The 19,705-nt window shown below is 48.7% G+C and overlaps 1 protein-coding gene across 4 annotated transcripts; it reads left to right on the forward strand.

Moving 5' to 3' along the window:
* Window positions 1–589: 589 nt before the first annotated feature.
* TMEM39B (transmembrane protein 39B) lies at window positions 590–19,416 on the forward strand. Of its 4 annotated transcripts, XM_086716316.1 has the most exons (9): window positions 591–733; window positions 2,393–2,519; window positions 3,028–3,247; window positions 3,860–3,943; window positions 4,263–4,417; window positions 11,702–12,038; window positions 12,976–13,163; window positions 17,424–17,544; window positions 18,959–19,416. In XM_086716316.1, exons 1-9 carry the CDS (start codon window positions 730–732, stop codon window positions 19,199–19,201), a joined length of 1,479 nt encoding a protein of 492 aa, XP_086572442.1. In that variant the 5' UTR covers window positions 591–729; the 3' UTR covers window positions 19,202–19,416. The 4 variants fall into 4 exon arrangements, with proteins under 4 accessions (XP_086572443.1, XP_086572442.1, XP_086572445.1 ...); XM_086716317.1 differs by lacking the exons at window positions 3,028–3,247; window positions 3,860–3,943; window positions 4,263–4,417 and having other exon boundaries at window positions 590–733; XM_086716319.1 differs by lacking the exons at window positions 591–733; window positions 3,028–3,247; window positions 3,860–3,943; window positions 4,263–4,417 and adding an exon at window positions 960–1,023.
* Window positions 19,417–19,705: the final 289 nt, after the last annotated feature.

Below are 19,705 nucleotides of genomic sequence, written 5' to 3' on the forward strand. Positions count from 1 at the left end.
CTAATAATAATGATGGCTAACATTTTTAAAAACAGACCCTGTTCTGCGAGCGTTATCTCATTCAATCCTCACCAAGACCTATAAGGTGAATATTACGAACCTCATTGTAAAGAGCAAGAAAAAAGATTTCAAGGCTCAGAATTGGCAGAAGCAGGATTTGAACTAAGGTGGTGGCAGGAGAAATATTTAGGATTTAGGGTCAGCAAAACTAAGTGAAGGGGGGGGGTCGAGGGAAACGACTCCCAGGTTTTCGCTAGGGTGGACCAGAGAACAATAAGGCCAAAGACAAATGAAAGCCCAATTTGGGACGCGTTGAATTTGAGCCGCCTGGGGGCCACTCAAGGATACACTCCCTCGCGCAGGAGCCGAGAGACGGTTCCGGTCCCCTCCCTCCGGCCTGAAGAGACGGTGGGAGAAGGCACGCAAGGGAAAAGCAGGAGGTGACTTCCCTCCCTCTGGGGTCTCCCGAGCAGCAGCTGCTGCAAGGGCGTAGGGGACCTAGAGACAAAGAGAGCGCGCAGACACCGCCTTTGTCCGCGCGGCCCCTTTAAGAAGCGCGTTCCCAGCTTCCAGCCCGCCTTGTATGCAAATTTGGCGGCCAGGCGGGAGCGCGCGACTGATACCGCGGGGACTAGGCTGCGGCGGTTAGTCCTCTCCCGGCCGCCGTCGCCTCCGACATATTGCCCGCAGGAGCTGCGGCGGCGGAGCGGAGAGCGCCGGGGGGAGGAGATGGGTGAGCGGAACGGGTCCGGCTCGGCCGGGGAACGGGCAGACGTGGGGGTCGGGATGGCCAAGCTGCTGATTGCTCCCCCACGCGGACAAGATCCCGGCGAGGGAAGGGGGAGGGGATGCGGGGCACAGAGGGGCCCCGCCCCCTCCTGTCGCTTTGCAGGGTGGGGCCTCGGTTATGGAGGCGGGGCATTGGCGCGGTAGGCGGGGCTTCTAAAAGGGAGAGGGCCCATGGGGCTTGAGCTTTGGTGAAGACCCGCTCACCTGGGTTAGAAGCGGGGACGGGGCGTAGCGGTAGGCGGGGCCTTACTGCTGGGGCGGAGCTCCTGGCTTCTAGGCGTTTGTTCGGGGGCGAACTTTCTGGGTTTTCGGGCTTTGCACGAGGGGCGGCGGGGCGAGAAGACCTTCCGGACCTAGGGAGCCCATTCTGGAGCCGCGCTTCTGGGCAAAGAGAGCTTTTATTGGCTTGTGGGAGCGTATTCTGGGCTGACAACTGTGTGTAGGCGGGGCTTCTGGGCCTAGGGGCTTTACGTGGGTGTAGAGCTTCTAAAGAGAGGAGAGTGGGTGTGGGCAGAGCTTTTGGACTGAAGGTGCATATGTGGGATGTTTTAAGCCAGGTGTGATAGTGTATGAACAGAGCTTCTGGGTTGGAGGCTGACTGGGGGCAGAGCTGGACAAGTACTTTTTGGAGACACGTGTGAGAAAACCTTCCGAGCTGGGAAGCTAGGCGAGTGCAGGCTCTGTTGCCATGAGGTGGTTTGAACAGGGCTGTAATTTTGATTAGGACTGGGGTGGTGCTTAGGACCTTTGTGCAGGGCTTTTGTGCAGGATGGTGCCTGGGAGTTTGGGCTACACTGACAAGCTTAGAGAAATAGGGTTTGGGTCCACAACCACAGCATTCTCCCAGAACCCACATCCTTGACCCTGTGCTCAGGTCCTGGTCCTGACCATGAAACCCCAGGATGCCTACTGAGCTGGATCTTGGGCTCTTGAGAAGAAGACCTCAAGGGTGCCCAGAATCATAAGCCTGGAGAGGCTTATAGTATCTGAACAGGACAGCGTACGCCAGAGCTAAGAGCTCAAGCCTCAGACCCACAAATTACCCGTGACACAGTGTAAACTCAGTTTCCTAATCTGTGGGAAACCTATTTTGCTGGGTTCAGCCACTCATCAAGACAGACTTACAGAGCACATAACTTTATGCTGGGCTCTGTGGTAGGGGGAGGGGATACACAGTGAAAAAGACAGCTAAGGTTAATGACCTCAATGACTTTCTGCTCTAGTGAGAAAGACAATACATGTGTTAACAAGTGAATACGGTAAATTCTAAGACTGAATTGTGAAAAAAGTAGAAATAAGAGGGTTATGGGGGCAGATGCTTAAAAAATGGCAGTCAGGGGAGGGCTCTCCAGACATGATACAGCAATATAAGAGGTAGCAACAAGTTTGGTTTGCTTAAGGAGAGAAAGGACAGGATGGCCGAAGCTTGGAGGCCAGGCAGGGAATGGGAGATGAGGTTGAAGCATTAGGCAGGGGCCAGATCAGAGGTCTCTGTGATTAAATGATAAAACGAGACACCAGGTAACTGGTAGCCAGTATCATTGCTGTTATCCTTGATATATGCCCTCCGGCTTGAGGATCTATTTTATGTTGAGTCCCACAGGAGGACGAAGAGGTCCCAACAGGACATCCTACTGTCGAAATCCACTGTGTGAGCCAGGATCGTCAGGGGGCTCTGGTGGGGGCCATACTTCCAGTGCATCAGTCACCAGTGTCCGCTCCCGCACCAGGTAAACCACCTCTGTGTCTTGCCCCTCACTGTGGGCTCACAGGGGCAGTATGAACAAAGCTCTCTCTCACTGGGCTCTAGGATGTGATACCCCAGATCCCAGACGGGGGCTTAGAGTGCAGTGAGCAGCAAAAGACCCAGAGTGGTGGTCACTTGGGCAGATGCAGAGGGACATAGTATAGTAAGCCCAGTTACAGGATTCCACTTACAATTCTGCTCCTGATTTTCTGGTGGCTTCAACAAGTTGTCTCCGTTCATTGGGCCTCCTTTTCCTCATCTGTAAAATGGATCTAATAATTCTTTTCTTCCTGGGGAATGTTGGAAAGCCTGAATAAGATTAGGGATAGGAAAAGTCTCTGTCGGCTCCTTTGTCTGACAGGCAGGATTAGGACTCCGTGTTTGCCTTGTGCTGCTTTTCTGACCCAACCTCACCATCCTTCGCCCCAGAAGCCCTTCTTGGTGGGGTTCTCAGGACAGCTCCTGATGTTTTTTCCCTCCCCACCTCCCAGGAGCAGTTCTGGGACGGGCCTCTCCAGCCCCCCTCTGGCCACCCAGACGGTCGTGCCCCTACAGCACTGCAAGATCCCCGAGCTGCCAGTCCAGGCCAGCATTCTGTTTGAGTTGCAGCTCTTCTTCTGCCAGCTCATAGCCCTCTTCGTCCACTACATCAACATCTACAAGACAGTGTGGTGGTATCCGCCTTCCCACCCGCCATCCCACACCTCCCTGGTAGGTGCCCAGCTAGGACCAGCTGTGTGTGTGTGTGTGTGTGTGTGTGTGTGTGTGTGTGTGTGTGTGTGTGTGACGTTTGGCTTCAGTTTAACACAGCTTACCGAGTGAGTGCCCTGTACATTTGGCCTCATGCCGGGCATAGAACATGTAGAAGGAACAGAAAATGAATGATTCCTGAACACTCACCCGAATTGCTCAGTACTGCATTAGGCGGTTCAAAGGTAGTGGAGATAAATCGGATAGATTTTGCCTAAAGGAAGGCAGAATCTCAAGTCCTGTGGGGGAGAAGAGCCACAGGCATACCTGAGTATTTTAAGGAGTGGAAAGATCTCCGTGTAGAAAGAGAGGTTCAGGGACCGGAGCATGGGTGATCAGAGCAACAGGGCTCACACACCACTCTCTTATCTCCAGGGACTGTCCCACTTCCCTCCTCTGGGTCCTGTTCTACTCCTCTAGGTAATTTCCTGGCCTGACTCAGCTAGAGACTTGTGAAGGTCGGAGAGTGGGGATAGTCCCTGTGGAAAGGACCGGGCAGGGGGAGGTGGGTTTGAAAAAAGCCCGTATATGGGCAGGGGGCCCACGTGACCCCCAGCCTCTGCCCCCTGACAGAATTTCCACCTGATCGACTTCAACTTGCTGATGGTGACCACCATCGTTCTGGGCCGCCGCTTCATTGGGTCCATCGTGAAGGAGGTGATTGGGTCCTAGAGGATGACCGGGGACTTGGGGACTCGCCTTTCCCCTGGGGGGACCAAGGAAACACGCCTAGCCCTTCAAGCCCAAGGCATTTTCCTTGGGGCTCCCTTTGAACTTGGTTGAAGAACATTACTCACATCCCCTTCCTCTTGGAGTTTCCTGGGCGCCAAGGAAAAGCATTCACCTTGCCAGGTTCTGTCCGGCCTGCTGCCCCATGGTTCCCTGGGTGGGATCACAGGTCACGCTGGGTGGGATTTGGGCACAGTCCCCGTGGCCTATCCAAGGCCCCATCCTGTCCTATCTCGCCCTGACCCAGGCTTCTCAGAGGGGGAAGGTCTCCCTCTTTCGCTCCATCCTGCTGTTCCTCACCCGCTTCACCGTTCTCACGGCAACAGGCTGGAGTCTGTGCCGCTCCCTCATCCACCTCTTCAGGACCTACTCCTTCCTGAACCTCCTGTTCCTCTGCTATCCGTGAGTACCCCTCGCTGCCTAGCACCTGGCTCCTGACCTCTGCCCTGAGTGTGGCTGGGTCAGCAGGCCCCCATACCTGGAAGACTCATGGCAGGGCAGCAGCAATAGCCTCTCACGTTGTCTGAGAACATCCCCCTGAGACTAAGGTGATTAGGTTTTTGCAGGAGCAGAAACTGAGACAGCAGGCCTAACTTACCCAAGGTGCCACCAAGGGGGAGGTCAGAATGGGACTCAGATCTGAGTGTATATGCCAAAGGAACAGTTCCTGATAGGGGTGCATGGGCTTTGTCTCCCTCTCTCTTTCTTCTCTCTCTGGTTCTTTCTCTGTCTTTTTTTGTATGTTAATGTTTATGTAATCTCTCGGTGCCTCCCCCAGGTCCGTGTGCATGCGAGCACCTGCGTGTGTGCATGTCTCTCTGTGTGGGTGTCTATGCATGAAGTGTGTGTGCTTATCTACACGTCTATGCGTGTATGTCAGTCTTTGTGTTTGTTTTGCTCACTCACTCCATCTCACCAGAGCCCAGATTATTGAGGACGGAAAGACAGTGTCTGGAAAGAGCCCAGGACTTCCCCCTTCTGACCTAGAACCGGGGAGAGCTTTGGCAAGATGTCCACACTGGCTGTTCTTGGGGCAGGCTCCTGGCTGCCTGGGCATTTACAATCATTTCCCAACCCCTGGGCTTTCTGGTTCATGAACTTCCTCAGGCTGGGCCATTTCTGTGTCCCGGGAAGCTTCAGAGCTGGATACTCCTCCCTCTGCACCTTGCATGACCAAAAGGGCACTGTCATGGGAGGAGCCCCATCACACTTGTTTCAGTTATAACTAGTGTTTAATTATAAGAGTGACACATGTGTCATATAAAAACATTAAACTTTACAGAAGCTTTTAATGTAGAAAATGAAAGTCCTATATAACACCAGTCCTCCAGAAAACCATTATTTGCAGCATATCCTTCCAAATTTTTCTGTCCGAGCATACACACGTATACTTTTTTTTTTTCAACAAAAAAGGAATTAAACTATGCATGATATTGTACAATTTACTGCATTTTTTTGCATCATCGTATAACTCGGGTATTTTTCCATGGCGATGCATACAGGTTTGCCTCATTTTTTAAAATAGCCTATAGTATTCCATTGTGTAGATTTTTCACAGTTGTATTTGTCTTCTATTGGTGCCCTTTTGAGGTGTTCCTAGCTTTCCCTATTGGAGACCGTGAGGTAGGGAACATTCTTTTGCATACATCTTTGCCCACTTGTCCAATATTTCTGTCAACAGGTTCCCAGAAGTAGAATGACTGTACTGAAAGGTGCAGTACATTTTTGATAGATGATAACAAATGGTTAGAGCCGTCAATAGTCGCCTAAATTTTCTCACTTTCTGGTTGCTATCCAGTGAATCCATTCTCTTTGGGTACAGGTATCTTTTAGTATTCATACTTTGCCTTTTTTTTTATTATTATTATTTAATGTTTAAATTTTTATTAACATAAGACATACATAGCCTAACAAATCAGTCCAGTAATGCTAAAAAGCTTATGATGAACAACAGCCTCCAACCCCACTTTTTCGCTTTTTATTTATTTATTTTTTAAGTGTATTCATTTCGAGAGAATGAGCACGAGCCGAAGAGGGGCAGAGAAAGTGGGAGAGAGAGAATCCCAAGCAGGCTGTGCACTGTCAGCACGGAGCCCGATGTGGGGCTTGAACTCCTGTACCATGAGATCATGAGTTGAGCTGAAATCAAGAGTCAGACACATTTAACTGACTGAGCCCCCCAGGCGCCCTACTTACTAGCTTTTTAGTCCCACTTCTCCAAAGCGATCTCTCTCACTGTTTCTGACTTTCAGTGTTTTTTGAGTTACCTCCATAATTCTAGTATCTTTGTGCCTTTATTCCTTTCAAAAATTTATCATTGATTTTATAGCTGGATAATAGGTTTACATAGTTAAAATTCAAAATGTATAAATATGTGTAAAAATGTATAAAGAATATAGAATGAAGAAGTCTCTCTTTGGCTCCTGTCTCTTAGCTACCCAGTTTCCCTTCCAAGAGGTAACCACCACCATTTCTGGTTTCTTGTATATCCTGGAAATAAATGTTTTATGCATATACAAGCACATCATACTCACAAATACATACATTGATTCCCTTCAATGACAGGTGAAGATTTACTTAATTCACCCTTCCATCCATACTATTCCCAGTATTTGATAACTTATTATTTTTATTTTTCTATTGATTATCTTTTCCAATAATATCACTATGCCTGTATTTTTTATGTCATCAACAATAGTATCTTAATCCCTTTAATGTAGACAATAACGTTAGGAACTCTACCCTTCCACTTTTCCTCCCTCTTCCTCCTCTCACTTCTGGCAGCTATACTCTTATGTTGTTAGGCTTGACATTCACATTCCCCTATATAACCACATTTAAGTCTTCCATTCTTTGTTTAGGGTTAATTCTAAAAGCTAAAAAGCAGTAAGTAGCCTTGATGTTATTATGAATATGAAAATACCATTCACTTCAGGACCAAGTAGTGTGCATAGATAACGTTCCTTCTCTGTGGTTACTGAGTTATAATCTTGGACCTCTTAAAAAAAGAAAGTTCTTCATGTCAAAGTCAAATGGTTTCTCTTTTCTTACATTCCATCAATTGCTTAAAATCATGCCACATTTTAGTTTGCTTCGTATTTAGATTGTAACTTTCTAATACAGGCTCTTTTTTTTTCCTTGGAGTTCTAATTGCCTTTCTTTTTTCTTGTTGACAAAAGAGTGATGGGCCTTCAACATATCCTCAAGTTTATCCAGCCTCTCAATCATGCTACCTGTTGCCTGGAGTCCATTTTTCCCCCTAAAGACATCCTTCCTGGAGCCTTCCATCCTCCTGCTCCAGTCTGGAGTGGTTGCTCTTTAGGCCTGCTGTACAGCTCTCAGCCTGGGACTTCCCTTCGCTGCCCTCCTGGGTTGGATCCACTGTTTCCTGGATCCCATGTCTTCTTTCTTGGTTTTCTCCCTTATTTTGCTGGAGTGCGTTATCAGGTAATTTCCTTAGCAATGGGTGTGGGAGGTATATACATTTAGAGGCCTTGCATGTCTAAAAATGTCTTGGGGCGCCTGGGTGGCGCAGTCGGTTAAGCGTCCGACTTCAGCCAGGTCACGATCTCGCGGTCCGTGAGTTCGAGCCCCGCGTCGGGCTCTGGGCTGATGGCTCAGAGCCTGGAGCCTGTTTCCGATTCTGTGTCTCCCTCTCTCTCTGCCCCTCCCCCGTTCATGCTCTGTCTCTCTCTGTCCCCAAAATAAATAAACGTTGAAAAAAAAAAAAAATTTAAAAATGTCTTTATTCTGCCTTCATACTTGATTGATGGTTCAACTAAATGTAGATTTCTAAGTTCAAATGCATATTCTCCCAGAAGTCTGAAGATACTATTCCATTGTCTCTAGCATCCAGTGAGAAGTCTGAGGCCAGTTTGATTCCAGTTCCTTTGTAGATGACTTGCTTTTTCCTTTCTAAAAGCTTTTAGAGGTAGCCTGTTTGTCTTTTGATTAGTTGAAATTTTATAAGGAGGTGTCTGGTGTGGGACTTGCGTCAGTCATCGTATCCGTACTCTAGGACTTTTTAACCTGGAGATTTGGCTATTTCTTCAGATCAGGGAAATTTTCTCCTATTATTTCTTTGATAATATCTTCCCTTCCATTTTTTCTATTCTCTCTAGGACTTCTGTTCTTAAGGTGGTAGACCTCATAGAGTGATCATCTGTTTCTCTTATATTTTCCCTCATATTTTTCATCGCTCTCCCTTTCTCCACCCCCCCATCCCCGTCTTTCTTCCTCTCTGTCTCTCTCCCCCCTTCTTTCTCCTCTCTCTCTTTTTTTACTTTCCCTTTAGGGAGATTTTCTCAACTTTATCTTCCAGCTTTTTTATTGAGTTTTTCAGCAGTCAAATTTTTTATCTCTCAGACCTCTTTCTTGTTTTCTGATTGTCCTTTTCTCATAGCATTCTGTTCTTGTTTTAAAAATCTCTCATGTTCCCTCAATTTTGTCTTTCCACTGGGGTCGATCTTTCGTTTCCTGCTGCTAGGTTTCTAAGCATCGTTAGTTTCTTCAGTTGTCTCTTTACACTTACAAATGAAGGACTGAGTAGGTTGGAGCACACTTCCTCTCCCTCTGCCATTGTATATATGAGTGGGAGCTTTGGCCAGGGATTCTAACTATAAAAGCAGGACACACAGACTGGCAGACTTTGCTTTAGGATAAGTGAGTTGTGCGCCCCCATAGGCCAGAAACCAGGGTGAGGGGGTTACCCTAGGATGCCCCCATTAGAGATCTCCGTTCTCCCCAGGGTAGTTTATTCACATTCTTTACAGAAGAATCCTTCAGGGTAGATTGTGTGAGGTGAATAAGAGAATAAATGGACTGACTCTTATAAATAAATACAGATCTTTGTTTAATCCCATTTGTTCAGTCCTGCTGCTCACTTCTACCCTTTATCAGATGTGTCTGCTTCAAGCCAGAGTCTCTTTTGGGTCACTGGGCAGATAAGCTCCTACCCCCAGTACAGCCCTCGCAGCATATTCTAGACCTACGCCATCCAGTTGAGCAGCTTCCAGCTACCTGTTATTATTGAACATTTGAGAGAAGTTAATTTGAATTGAAGTGTGTTGTTGTAAGTGTGAAGTACGCATCAGATTCTGAAGGCTTAGTGCAAAAAAAGAAAGTAAAAATCTCATTGGTAAATAATGATGCCATGTTGAAATGATAATATTTGGCATATATTGGGTTAAGTAGAGCATTAACATTAATTTCATTTTTTTTTCAAAGTGGCTACCAGAAAATTTCAAATTACATACGTAATTCTCATTATATTTCTGTTGGACAGCGTGGCTCTATTGATGGCTTCCTTCCTCCTCTGTCAACATGTTTCCCTCTGCTTTCTAAATTTGTCAAAATCGCTTGTGAACCAATAACCCCACTCCCATTCTTTTTGCTGATATGAATTTATTACCTACTTTTATACGGTCACGTCTTGAGTGGAGGGGGTGAGAGGGAATCTGCCATCTTGCAGTGAAGCTGCTTCTAACTTGTGACCCGTGGAGCAGTCACTTGCTGTTGCCAAATAACGTAATTGTATCTGCAGTCCTCCTTAGAGGCAAAACCAGGGAGATTCTTGAGTACTTGCCCTTAAATTTGAGTCTGAATCCCTTGTATCACCCTGATCCTATCGGTGCTCCACTCCTTCGTTCCCACAGGGTATCCTGAAGAATATTTTGGGAGTCCCATTACAGTCTTCTTTTCTGTCCCACAGAATCCCTGGTCTCTCTTTTCTAAGCAAAATGTTATGGATCTTCTACTTTGGGTCAAACACCATGCTGGGTGTTGTTACAAGGTTTGAAAGAGGGTATTTATGAAAACACTAGGTGTAATACCTGAGTGTAGAGAATCAGTACAAGCTATGTAATTTAAAGCAAATTAAGGAAACTGAGGCTCATAGAGATGAAATAACTTGCCCTAAATCAGAGTGCTAGTCAATAGCAGAGCTGGGATTTTAATCCTGGTCTGTTTGACCCTAACGGTTATGCTGCTGACCACAGTTCTCAAAGTAATCTTACTTAACCTTATACCAGGGAGAATGGTAGCATCCCCATTTAAAAAATTTTTTTTTTAACGTTTATTTATTTTTGAGACAGAGACAAAGCATGAACAGGGGAGGGTCAGAGAGAGGGAGACACAGAATCTGAAACAGGCTCCAGGCTCTGAGCAGTCAGCACAGAGCCCAACGCGGGGCTCGAACTCATGAACTGTGAGATCATGACCTGAGCCGAAGTCGGCCGCCCAACTGACTGAGCCACCCAGGCGCCCCTAGCATCCCCATTTTATAGACCAGAAAGCAAAAACCCGGAAAGGCCAACTGCTTACCCAAGGATACTCATGTATTCCTTCTTGGAACATCAGGAAAAAGGAAGAAAAACGCTACTCTGGGGAAGAAAATGTAACATTCTCATTGGCCCTAACTCGTAGGGGCAGCCCAGGGACCTTTCTGGGGCTGTGTCTGAGGACCTGGGGAAATTGACAAGCCCCAAGCTGAAAAAAGGAATGCCTCGAAATAGCACCTACTACACTGTTCCATGGACACGTGCTAGGCTAACTTAGCTACTTTTCTCCCCCTACATATTTATTTATACTTAAAGTAATCTCTGTGCCCAATGTGGTACTTGAACTCACAACCCCAAGATCAGGAGTTGCATGCTTTACCAACTGAGCCAGCCAGGCACCCTGGCACTTGGCTACTTTCTATAATTATCTACTCTCCTGGCCTTTAGGTCTATCTACTTCTCTCCTCAAAAGATACCAGCCATACACTCAAAATACCCCACACTGAGTAGCACCAACCCTAAGGGTACTACTCAGGGAAAGGGATTTGTACTGTTCAAGGGCCCATTTCAGTGCTTGGCACATAATAGGCACACGGTAAATAGTGTCCCTGAACTGCTTTCCTCCACAAGCTGAAGAGCTGCCTTTAATGTATGCAGCCGTAACAACTTAGACCTCTTGTGGTACCGCGTCCGTGTTTTGTTTTGTTTTGTTTTGTTTTGTTTTGTTTTGTTTTGTTTTGTTTTGTTTTGTTTAAGCTCTGTGCTGAGTGCAGGCCTCGAACTCACATCCCTGAGATCAAGCGCTGCATGCTCCACCGACTGAGCCAGCCAGGCACCCCTTGTACCTTTTTTTTTTAACTAATGAATTACTCTTAGTATTTGTTGATTATGCGTCTCGGTCTTTGGTACCAGACAGTTCTGGGTTTGAATCCCAGCTCTATTGCTTCCTTATCATTGGGTAAATTTTGGGAATCCGCTTCACTTCTCTGAGCCACAGCTTTCTCAAAAGGGTACAGAATAACCGTACCTAATGCATAGTGTTCTTAGGAGACACAAAAGCAGAGAACGTGTGTGAGGCACTTAGTACAGTGTCTAGAGCATGGAGTGTGCCTAAGGAATGTGGGCTGTTAGGATCACTGTTGGTCAGCAATAGACTGTGAGGCAGGGCCTTGTCTCCTGCTTCCTACTTTGTTCCCGACGCTCGGCACAATGCTTGGCCTGCACTCGATGCCAATACGTGTGTTGAATGTCTTACCGGAGGATGGCTGTATAGAAGGATGGGTAAATTCTCTCCTCTGAGCAGCCGGGAGAGCTAAGGCCCAGGGAGGAAAGAAGATTCCCTCCGTGGGTAAAGATTGGGATCGTGGCCCATGGGCAGGCCTACCCTCACCACTGTCTTCCCCAGCAGGTTTGGGATGTACATTCCGTTCCTGCAGCTGAACTGTGACCTGCGCAAGACAAACCTCTTCAGCCACATGGCCTCTGTGGGTCCCCGGGAGGCGGTCAGTGGCCTGGCACGGAGCCGGGACTACCTGCTGACGCTGCGGGAGACGTGGAAGCAGCACACGCGGCAGCTGTACGGCCCAGATGCCATGCCCACCCACGCCTGCTGCCTGTCCCCCAGCCTCATCCGCAGCGAGGTAGAATTCCTCAAGATGGACTTCAACTGGCGCATGAAGGAAGTGCTGGTCAGCTCCATGCTGAGTGCCTATTACGTGGCCTTTGTGCCTGTCTGGTTTGTGAAGGTACGTAGCTCAGCCCGTGGGGTGGGGGTGGGAGGGGAGCTGCCCCGCAGGAGCCCTCCCCCTTGCATAAATAACTGGACCGTTTTTGACAAGATTCCCATCTGTTCTCTTGAGGGCTAGAGTGACCGCTACCTCGATTTTAGAGTAGAGAGCACAAGGCTCCCTGAAAGGGAGTGGCCTGCGCAAGGTCACCCAGCCAATGATTGGGACATGATATTGCTGTTCATGATACTTGATTGATAACAAAAAGCAGTGATGTTGTATTTCACTGTGGCTGTTTTGGCACAGGCATGTCACAATGTCCAGCTTCATCAGTAAGTAGGAAAGCCAGGATTCATCCAGACCTGAATGACTCCAAAAGCCTGTGCCTTCTCTCTTGCTCGTCTGGCCTTCTGGGAAGGTACCTCCCCAGCTGACAGTAGGCTGGAAACATTTCTCCAGGGGTAGACTGCGCTGAATGATTTGAGGCTGAGAGGACATAATATTTCTTGAACACCTACAATGTGCTAGAGCTTTCAGGAGTGTGATAATCCCCCTAACGCCTCTCATAGGTGGTTGGTAGCTATTCTTATCCTCATTTAACAGATGAGGCAGCTAGAGCACAGAGAAGTGAAATGGTTTGCCCAGCATCACATAGTTAATAAAGCAGCAGAGTCAAGATTTGAACTGATGTCTGTTGGACCCCGGAGTCTATGCTCTGGCTCAGAGTCGTAGGCAGCGGGAGCAGTTTTTATGTAAGAGGAGCTTGTGGAGAACTGAGTAGTGGGCACAGGGTCTAAGCCCATGAATAAGCCTTCTTCGTTAGGTATTTGATCCTTGGTCTCAGGCCCCCACTGAGGGCTGTCCTGGTTTCCGAGGCAGACAGAATCAGGGAAGGGGGAGGGAGGGAGGCCATTGTGGACATCCCAGGCCTTAACCCACCACCCCCTGCCCCCAGAACACGCATTATTATGACAAGCGCTGGTCCTGTGAGCTCTTCCTCCTGGTGTCCATCAGCACCTCAGTCATCCTTATGCAGCACCTGCTGCCTGCCAGCTACTGTGACCTACTGCACAAGGCCGCTGCCCACCTGGGCTGCTGGCAGAAGGTGGACCCAGCGCTGTGCTCCAACGTGCTGCAGCACCCGTGAGTCGCCCTGCCCTTCTCTGCCCAACCCCGGCCCTCCTGGTCAGTGTCTGGAGTTAGTCCCCTCCTCCGTCACCAACTCATTCATTCGGTCAGCAGGTGGTTGTTGAGCACATCTGGTGTGCTGGGCCTTGTGGCCAGAGGAGGGTATGGCAGGACCCAAGGCAGACATGTCCTCTGTCCTTAGGTAACTTGCAGTGTGCTGGAGATGTGAGGAGGCCAGGCAGTAAATTCACAGACTCGTTGACTTTCTCATTTGCTGACTGTTCTTTATCCAGCTCGTTGACCAATATGCTCTTGCATTCATTCATTGCTTCTCTCCTTCTGTCCCTTGCTCACTCATCCATTCAATCATTAGGTCACCTCCTTTCCAGCAGGCATTTACCTCTACCGAAGCCATAACCAGCCTGGTGCTATGTATTGGACAGAGGAGCTTAGACTTTGACCTACAGGCAGAGGGGGACTGGGGGGGTTTTGAACAGTGAAGGAACCCATTCCATCTGTCTGGTCAGAGGATATGTGCTGTGTTAGCCCTGACCGTGGTTATGGTGAGCCCTGGCCAGGGAAGCAGAGCCACAGGGAGGAAATGACTGAGACAAGGTCCTTGAGGAGTTCACAGTCTGATGGGGGTGACAGCCGTACACAAGTCGTTAGGATGATGGGCCGAAAGAAGCCCAGCTGCAGGACGGCCCTGCAGAGGCAGAAGTCACCTGCTCAGGAGCCCTGAGGTGCTGGGCCGGCCTCCCCTCAGCCTGGCTCGTCCTTCATGGTGCCTTTACCGCAGTACTTTTCACCCACGTTACCCTAATTTTCCTGCCTGCTTTCCCCCAGTAGACCGGAAGCTCCTTGAGGCTGGGCCCACCTGAATCTTATCTGAGCCGTGGGCCGAGCAACAAGGTGTGGCAGAGAAGAGGCCCCCAGACAGATTTGTAGGGGTAGGCCCACCAAGAAGCAGAGATGCAAAGGAAGGCCACAGAAGCCAAGCTTCCTGACGTTGGCTGTCAGTGCTAGTTAGGGACCCTCCCAGGCTCTGTCCAGGTGGTCCAGGAAAGGGGATGAAGATTGCCAAATGGGTTCAAAGGGGGCTCGGCTTAGCCATAGCCTCTGAGGGGAGCGAGGAGTAGAAAGATAGAATATAGCTAAGGGGCACCTGGGGGGCTCAGTCAGTTGAGTGTCTGACTCTTGATTTTGGCTCAGGTCATGATCTCAGTGGGGTCATGGGATGGAACCCAGCATTGGACTCCACGCAGACCGTGGAGTGTGCTTAAGATGCTCTTTCTCTCTGCCCCTCTCCCCTGCTTATGTGTGTGCGCGCTCTCTCTCTCTCTCCCCCCGCCCAATAAAAAAATAAAAATAAAAAATGAGAAAAATAAGAATATAGCTGAACATGAGGGAGGCACCTGTCTGTAGCTCACCGTGGTCCACAGAGAAGACCCAGGCTCCTGCACATGGCTTCCCAGCCGCTACACTGGGTCCTGCCAGCCTTTTCTGCCTCATCTCTTACCATGCCTCCACTCATACTCTGCCTTAGCCAGACCAAACTGCTTCAGATCCTCAAATTCTATATGCATGTGTGTATCCAGGGTTTTGCACATGATGCTTGTTTTGCCTGGAACACCCTTTCCAATTCTTTTCCTGATTAATTCCTATGCATTCCTTAGCACTTTGCTTTCCTCCAGGAACACTTTCCTCACCATCCAGGATGGGTTTGGCGCCCCTCCCCTGTGTTCCCACAACCCCATAATATCATGATCATTGCACCTAACGCTCTGCTGTGTTTGCTTAGTTACTTGGCTGTTATTCCAAGAGTAAAGCTCCCGGTCGTCAGGGTCCTTGCCTGTCAAGTACTCAGCCATCTCACTCGCAGAGTGCCTGGCTTATAATAGGGCCACAGTAAATTTTTGTGGTTCGTGTCTAGTCGTTTTATAAGGTAAAATTTACATATAGTGAAATACATAGCTCTTAAAGTGTATAATTCTTTGAGTTTTGATAGTCATATATACCCACGTAGCCCACATCGAATCAAGATGTAGAACATTTACAGCCTCTGAAAATTTCCTCCTAGCTTTTGCCAATGACCGCCCCCTCACCACCACCACCCAGACAACTATTTTTCTACATTCCTTCAAAACTAACCATAAGCGGGGTGCCTGAGTAGCTCAGTTGGTTGAGCATCTGACTCATGATTTCTGCTCAAGTCATGATCCCAGAGTCGTGGGATCAAGCCCCACATCGGGCTCCATGCTGAGCATGGAGCCTGCTTAAGATTCTCTCTCTCGGGGCATCTGAATAGCTCAGTTGGTTGAGCATCTGACTTTGGCTCAGGTCATGATCTCACGGCTCACGGGTTCGAATCCCCCATCGGGCTCACTGCTGTCAGCACAGAGCCCGCTTTGGATCTTCTGCCCTCCTCTTTCTCTGTCCCTTCTCTGCTTGCACTCTCTCTTTCAAAAGTAAATAAATCTCAAAAAAAAGATTCTCTCTCTCTCTCAGGGTGCCTGGATGGCTCAGTTGGTTAAGTGTCCCAACTCATGATTTTGGCTCAGGTCATGATCTCACGATTCGTGAGATCAGGCCCCACATGCTTGGGATTCTTTCTCTGCCCCTCCCCTGCACACACTTTCTCTCTCAAAATAAAAATAAACATTTAAAAAAAAGATTCTCTCTCTCCCTCTGTCCTTCTCCCTCACTCATGCGTGTACACGTGCTCGTGTTCTCTCTCAAAAAAAAATTTTTTTTTTTTTTAATAAATAAACTAACCACAGGTTAGTTTTGGCTGTTCTACAAGTTCATGTAAATGAAATCTTGGGTTCAGTTTCTTTTTCATTCAGCACATCCCTGTGAGTTTCATCTGTGTTATTAGGTATAATGTGATAGCTGGTTTTTCTTTTTTGTTGTCTTGTTTTTAAGTTTTATTTTTTTATTTTGGGGGTGGGGCAGAGAGAGAGGGAGACGCAGAATCTGAAGCAGGCTCAGACGCAGGGCTCAAACCCACAAGCCGTGAGATCATGACCTGAGCTGAAGTCAGACGTTTAATCAGCTGAGCCACCCAGGTGCCCCTCTTTTTGTTTTTTTGTTTTGTTTTGGTTTGGTTTTTTTTTGAGAGAGAGTACCATGCAAGCAGGGAAGGGACATAGGGAGAGGGAGAGAGAGCATCTCAAGCAGGCTCCATACCTAGCACGGAGCCTGATGCGGGGCTGGCTCTCACAACCCTGAGATCCTGACCTGAACTGAAATCAAGAGTCAGACACTTAACTAATTGAGCCACCCAGGTGCCCTGATAACTGGTTTTTAAGTGAATGAATCAACAGGGTAGGAATGAGATAGAGTTTTTTGTAGACAGCAATTCTCTGTCCTCTGGCCCAGGACCCCGGGAGTCCCTGTGATATCTGGCAGAACACTGGAAGAATTGGAAGATCCCACCATCTCAATCACATGCTTATTGAAGTCCCTCTGTGCCAGGCCTTGTGCCATGCTCTGAGGTTGTAGAGATGAATTGGATACCATCTCTTCCGTCAAAGGTTCCCAGATTAGTGAGGAATACAGGGAAATACATAAGTGATAAAACACTGGGGAAAGTGGACCAGTAGCAGGAGATTCAGGGAGCAGTTGAAGAATGCTGAACTCTGCGGGGAGTTTGAGGAAGGCTTTCTGGAGGATCCTGAGTTTGGAAAGAGCTCGCCAGAAGGATACGGCATCAGGAAGTGCAGTTCAGTCGGAGGGAGAGACTTGCGCAGAGACATGAAACAGTAAGCTGTGCTGGAGGAATTAGAGACAGTTCTGAATGGCTTGTGCCTGGGCTGTGCAGTGGGAGTCACGGAAGGGCCTCAGCGGCAACACCACATCCTTGGGGACTTGACTCCGAGAGCACTGAAAACACTTAAGGGGGTTCAAGTAGAGAATAGGCTCAGCTTGGTGTTTTACAAAGACCACTCGGGCAGCTGTGTAGTAGACCAGCTGGAGGCTAGAGGTTAAGAGCAGGTGAGGAAAATGCACCCGAAGAGGGAAAAGGGTTTTCTGGACAGTCTCTCAGACATGAATGACAACCCTAGACCCTCTGCCTCCCAGTGCAGTGAATGTCTCATGACTGTTACCCCATTTTACAGAGGAAGCAGCTGAGACCCAGAAAAGGAAAGTCACTGTGTCTAAATGATAGAAATGGGAGTCGGGGGCCCTGGTGATCACGCCAGGCCCAGGCTTCTGGTGCCCCCTTTTGTGGGTGAGCTGGGCATAAGGGGCACTGTTGGGCTGTGCCTCCAGGTGGACGGAAGAATGCATGTGGCCGCAGGGCGTGCTGGTGAAACACAGCAAGAACGTCTACAAGGCAGTGGGCCACTACAACGTGGCTATCCCCTCTGACGTCTCCCACTTCCGCTTCCACGTGAGTCTCCTCCCCTGGGAAGGAGGGGTGGGGCCTGATCTGGAGAGCAGGAGGATCCCGGACGGGAAGGTGATGTCCTAGCAAGAGACAGCTATTTTCAGCATTTCCCAAATCCAGCGGAAACTACACACTGTGCAGCACAAGGACAGCCATACCAGTGGTGACTTCATAAGTGCAGCTCACTTGGTGGCTGATCCTTGAAAACATCGGGTGGAGGCGGGGAGGATGATACAATAAAAGAAGAGGTTCTCAGTGGCGAAAATAAGAACTATCCCCATTCCATATGGTGCGCCAGGCACAAGTGGTAAGCAGTTGCCGTGCAGCCTCCGTGCAGTCTTCGCCTGTGTGTGAGAGAAACACCACGGCTCTCCCCATTTTCCGAGACTGAAATTGGCTCAGAGGGTCTAACTCGTTCAAGGGTGCCTTGCTCGGAAACTTGGGATCTGATGGTCATGACTCCTGGACTCAGCATTATGGAAAGGGTTGCTCAAAATCATTGAGGCTAGTGGTCTCCATTTTATTTACTTATTTTACTCTCAAAAGCCTTTTTTCCAACACAGTCATAGACTGAAGTCTGGTATATAGGACCTCCTGGCACTACTCTATTTGAAAGAGTTGGAACTCCCTTCAGTTCCCACTCACCACTGCTATAGCCCCTAAAAGACCTCCTCAGAACCCAGGGTTCCAAGGAACACAGTTTGAGGAATCATTGATCTGGGTCATCTCTTCGCGGTAGAGAAGCCCGAGGCCCCGACAGGAAAGGGACTTGCCCAAGGTCCTGTAGCCTGTCAGGTTCAGAACTGAGCCTGGCATGCTGGTTTCTTGGACTCCCATTTCCTGCCACTTCTCTTCCCATCCTTTAAGTAGCTCTTGAGGTCAGGTACCTTGGTCCCTGCAGAATTGAAATTCCCTAAGACGTTGATTGCACTTTGGAACGGATGAGAACATTTTTCTCGAGTCCCCACACTCTGTCTTCCTTTGTAAATACCAGGTCAGAGTGAGGTGTCGCCACATGCCCTAGAAGCTTCTGGCCTAGATCGGGATGCTACCCATGAAGAAGTGGGTTTCTCAGACTGTAGAGTCTATGATGACTTTCCATGCCTGTGTCGTAAGATTCTAATTTGTTCAGGCCTGACTATACCCAGGAGGATCACATATAAAAAGGTGTCGATTATAGACCAGAAAAGGTTTGAGGGAGTGAAACCTCTCAAGAAAAGCTTCCCGGAAAAGAAACACCACAGGCAGAGGTGGAGAGGTGGCAAAGTCCGTGCCCAACCTCACAGTCCTCCTCTCCATCCAAGTCTGCATGGGGCCCCCAGAGCTTGTCCCCTTCCCTGGCCCACCCCAAACCCCCATCCGGGAGGCAGGTTTCTCGAACAAACTTTCCAGTCCCTGCCTACCCTTTCCTGGGCAGTTCTTTTTCAGCAAACCCCTGCGGATCCTCAACATCCTTCTGCTGCTGGAGGGTGCTGTCATTGTCTACCAGCTGTACTCCTTAATGTCCTCTGAAAAGTGGCACCAGACGATCTCCCTGGCGCTCATCCTCTTCAGCAACTACTATGCCTTCTTCAAGCTGCTGCGGGACCGCTTGGTATTGGGCAAGGCCTACTCGTACTCGGCCAGCCCCCAGAGGGACCTGGACCACCGGTTCTCCTAAGCCCCAGGGTGACCCCAGGGACAGCATCCAGGCTTCAGCCAGGAGCTCTCTGGGAAGGGGCTGTTGGGGAGGGTTGGGTGAGGGAGCAAAAAAACACAAAAACAGACAAAAAAAATTGACCAGAGCTTTGTATTTTTGTTACATACTGTTTCTTTCTTTGATAATTGATGTGATTATGAGGGGGGAAAAAAGTCCTATTTTTATACTCCCATTAAGCCTGTGTGTCCTGTGTTTCTTTCCCTTCTTGCCTGTCAGGCAGAGAGCAGAGGTTAGGATTCTGGGCCAGGAAGCCCTGTGTGTGGCTTCTGGGGTCCTCATGGGTCCTGCCTTCTCCAATGGAGAGGAAATGAGACACCAGAAGTCATGGTGTTTACCGCTGGCTGAATGCTGTGTATCAGACATTACTCTCATGTGTATTATAAGCCTTGTTTCAATCCAACTTTTATGTCAACCCTAGGAGGTAGGTACTGTCACTCTAATTCTATAGGTGAATAACAAGCTCAG

Source organism: Puma concolor, chromosome C1, assembly GCF_028749965.1.
Source record: "Puma concolor isolate L17-30 chromosome C1, mPumCon1.1.hap2, whole genome shotgun sequence".
Classification (NCBI taxonomy): Eukaryota; Metazoa; Chordata; class Mammalia; order Carnivora; family Felidae; genus Puma; species Puma concolor.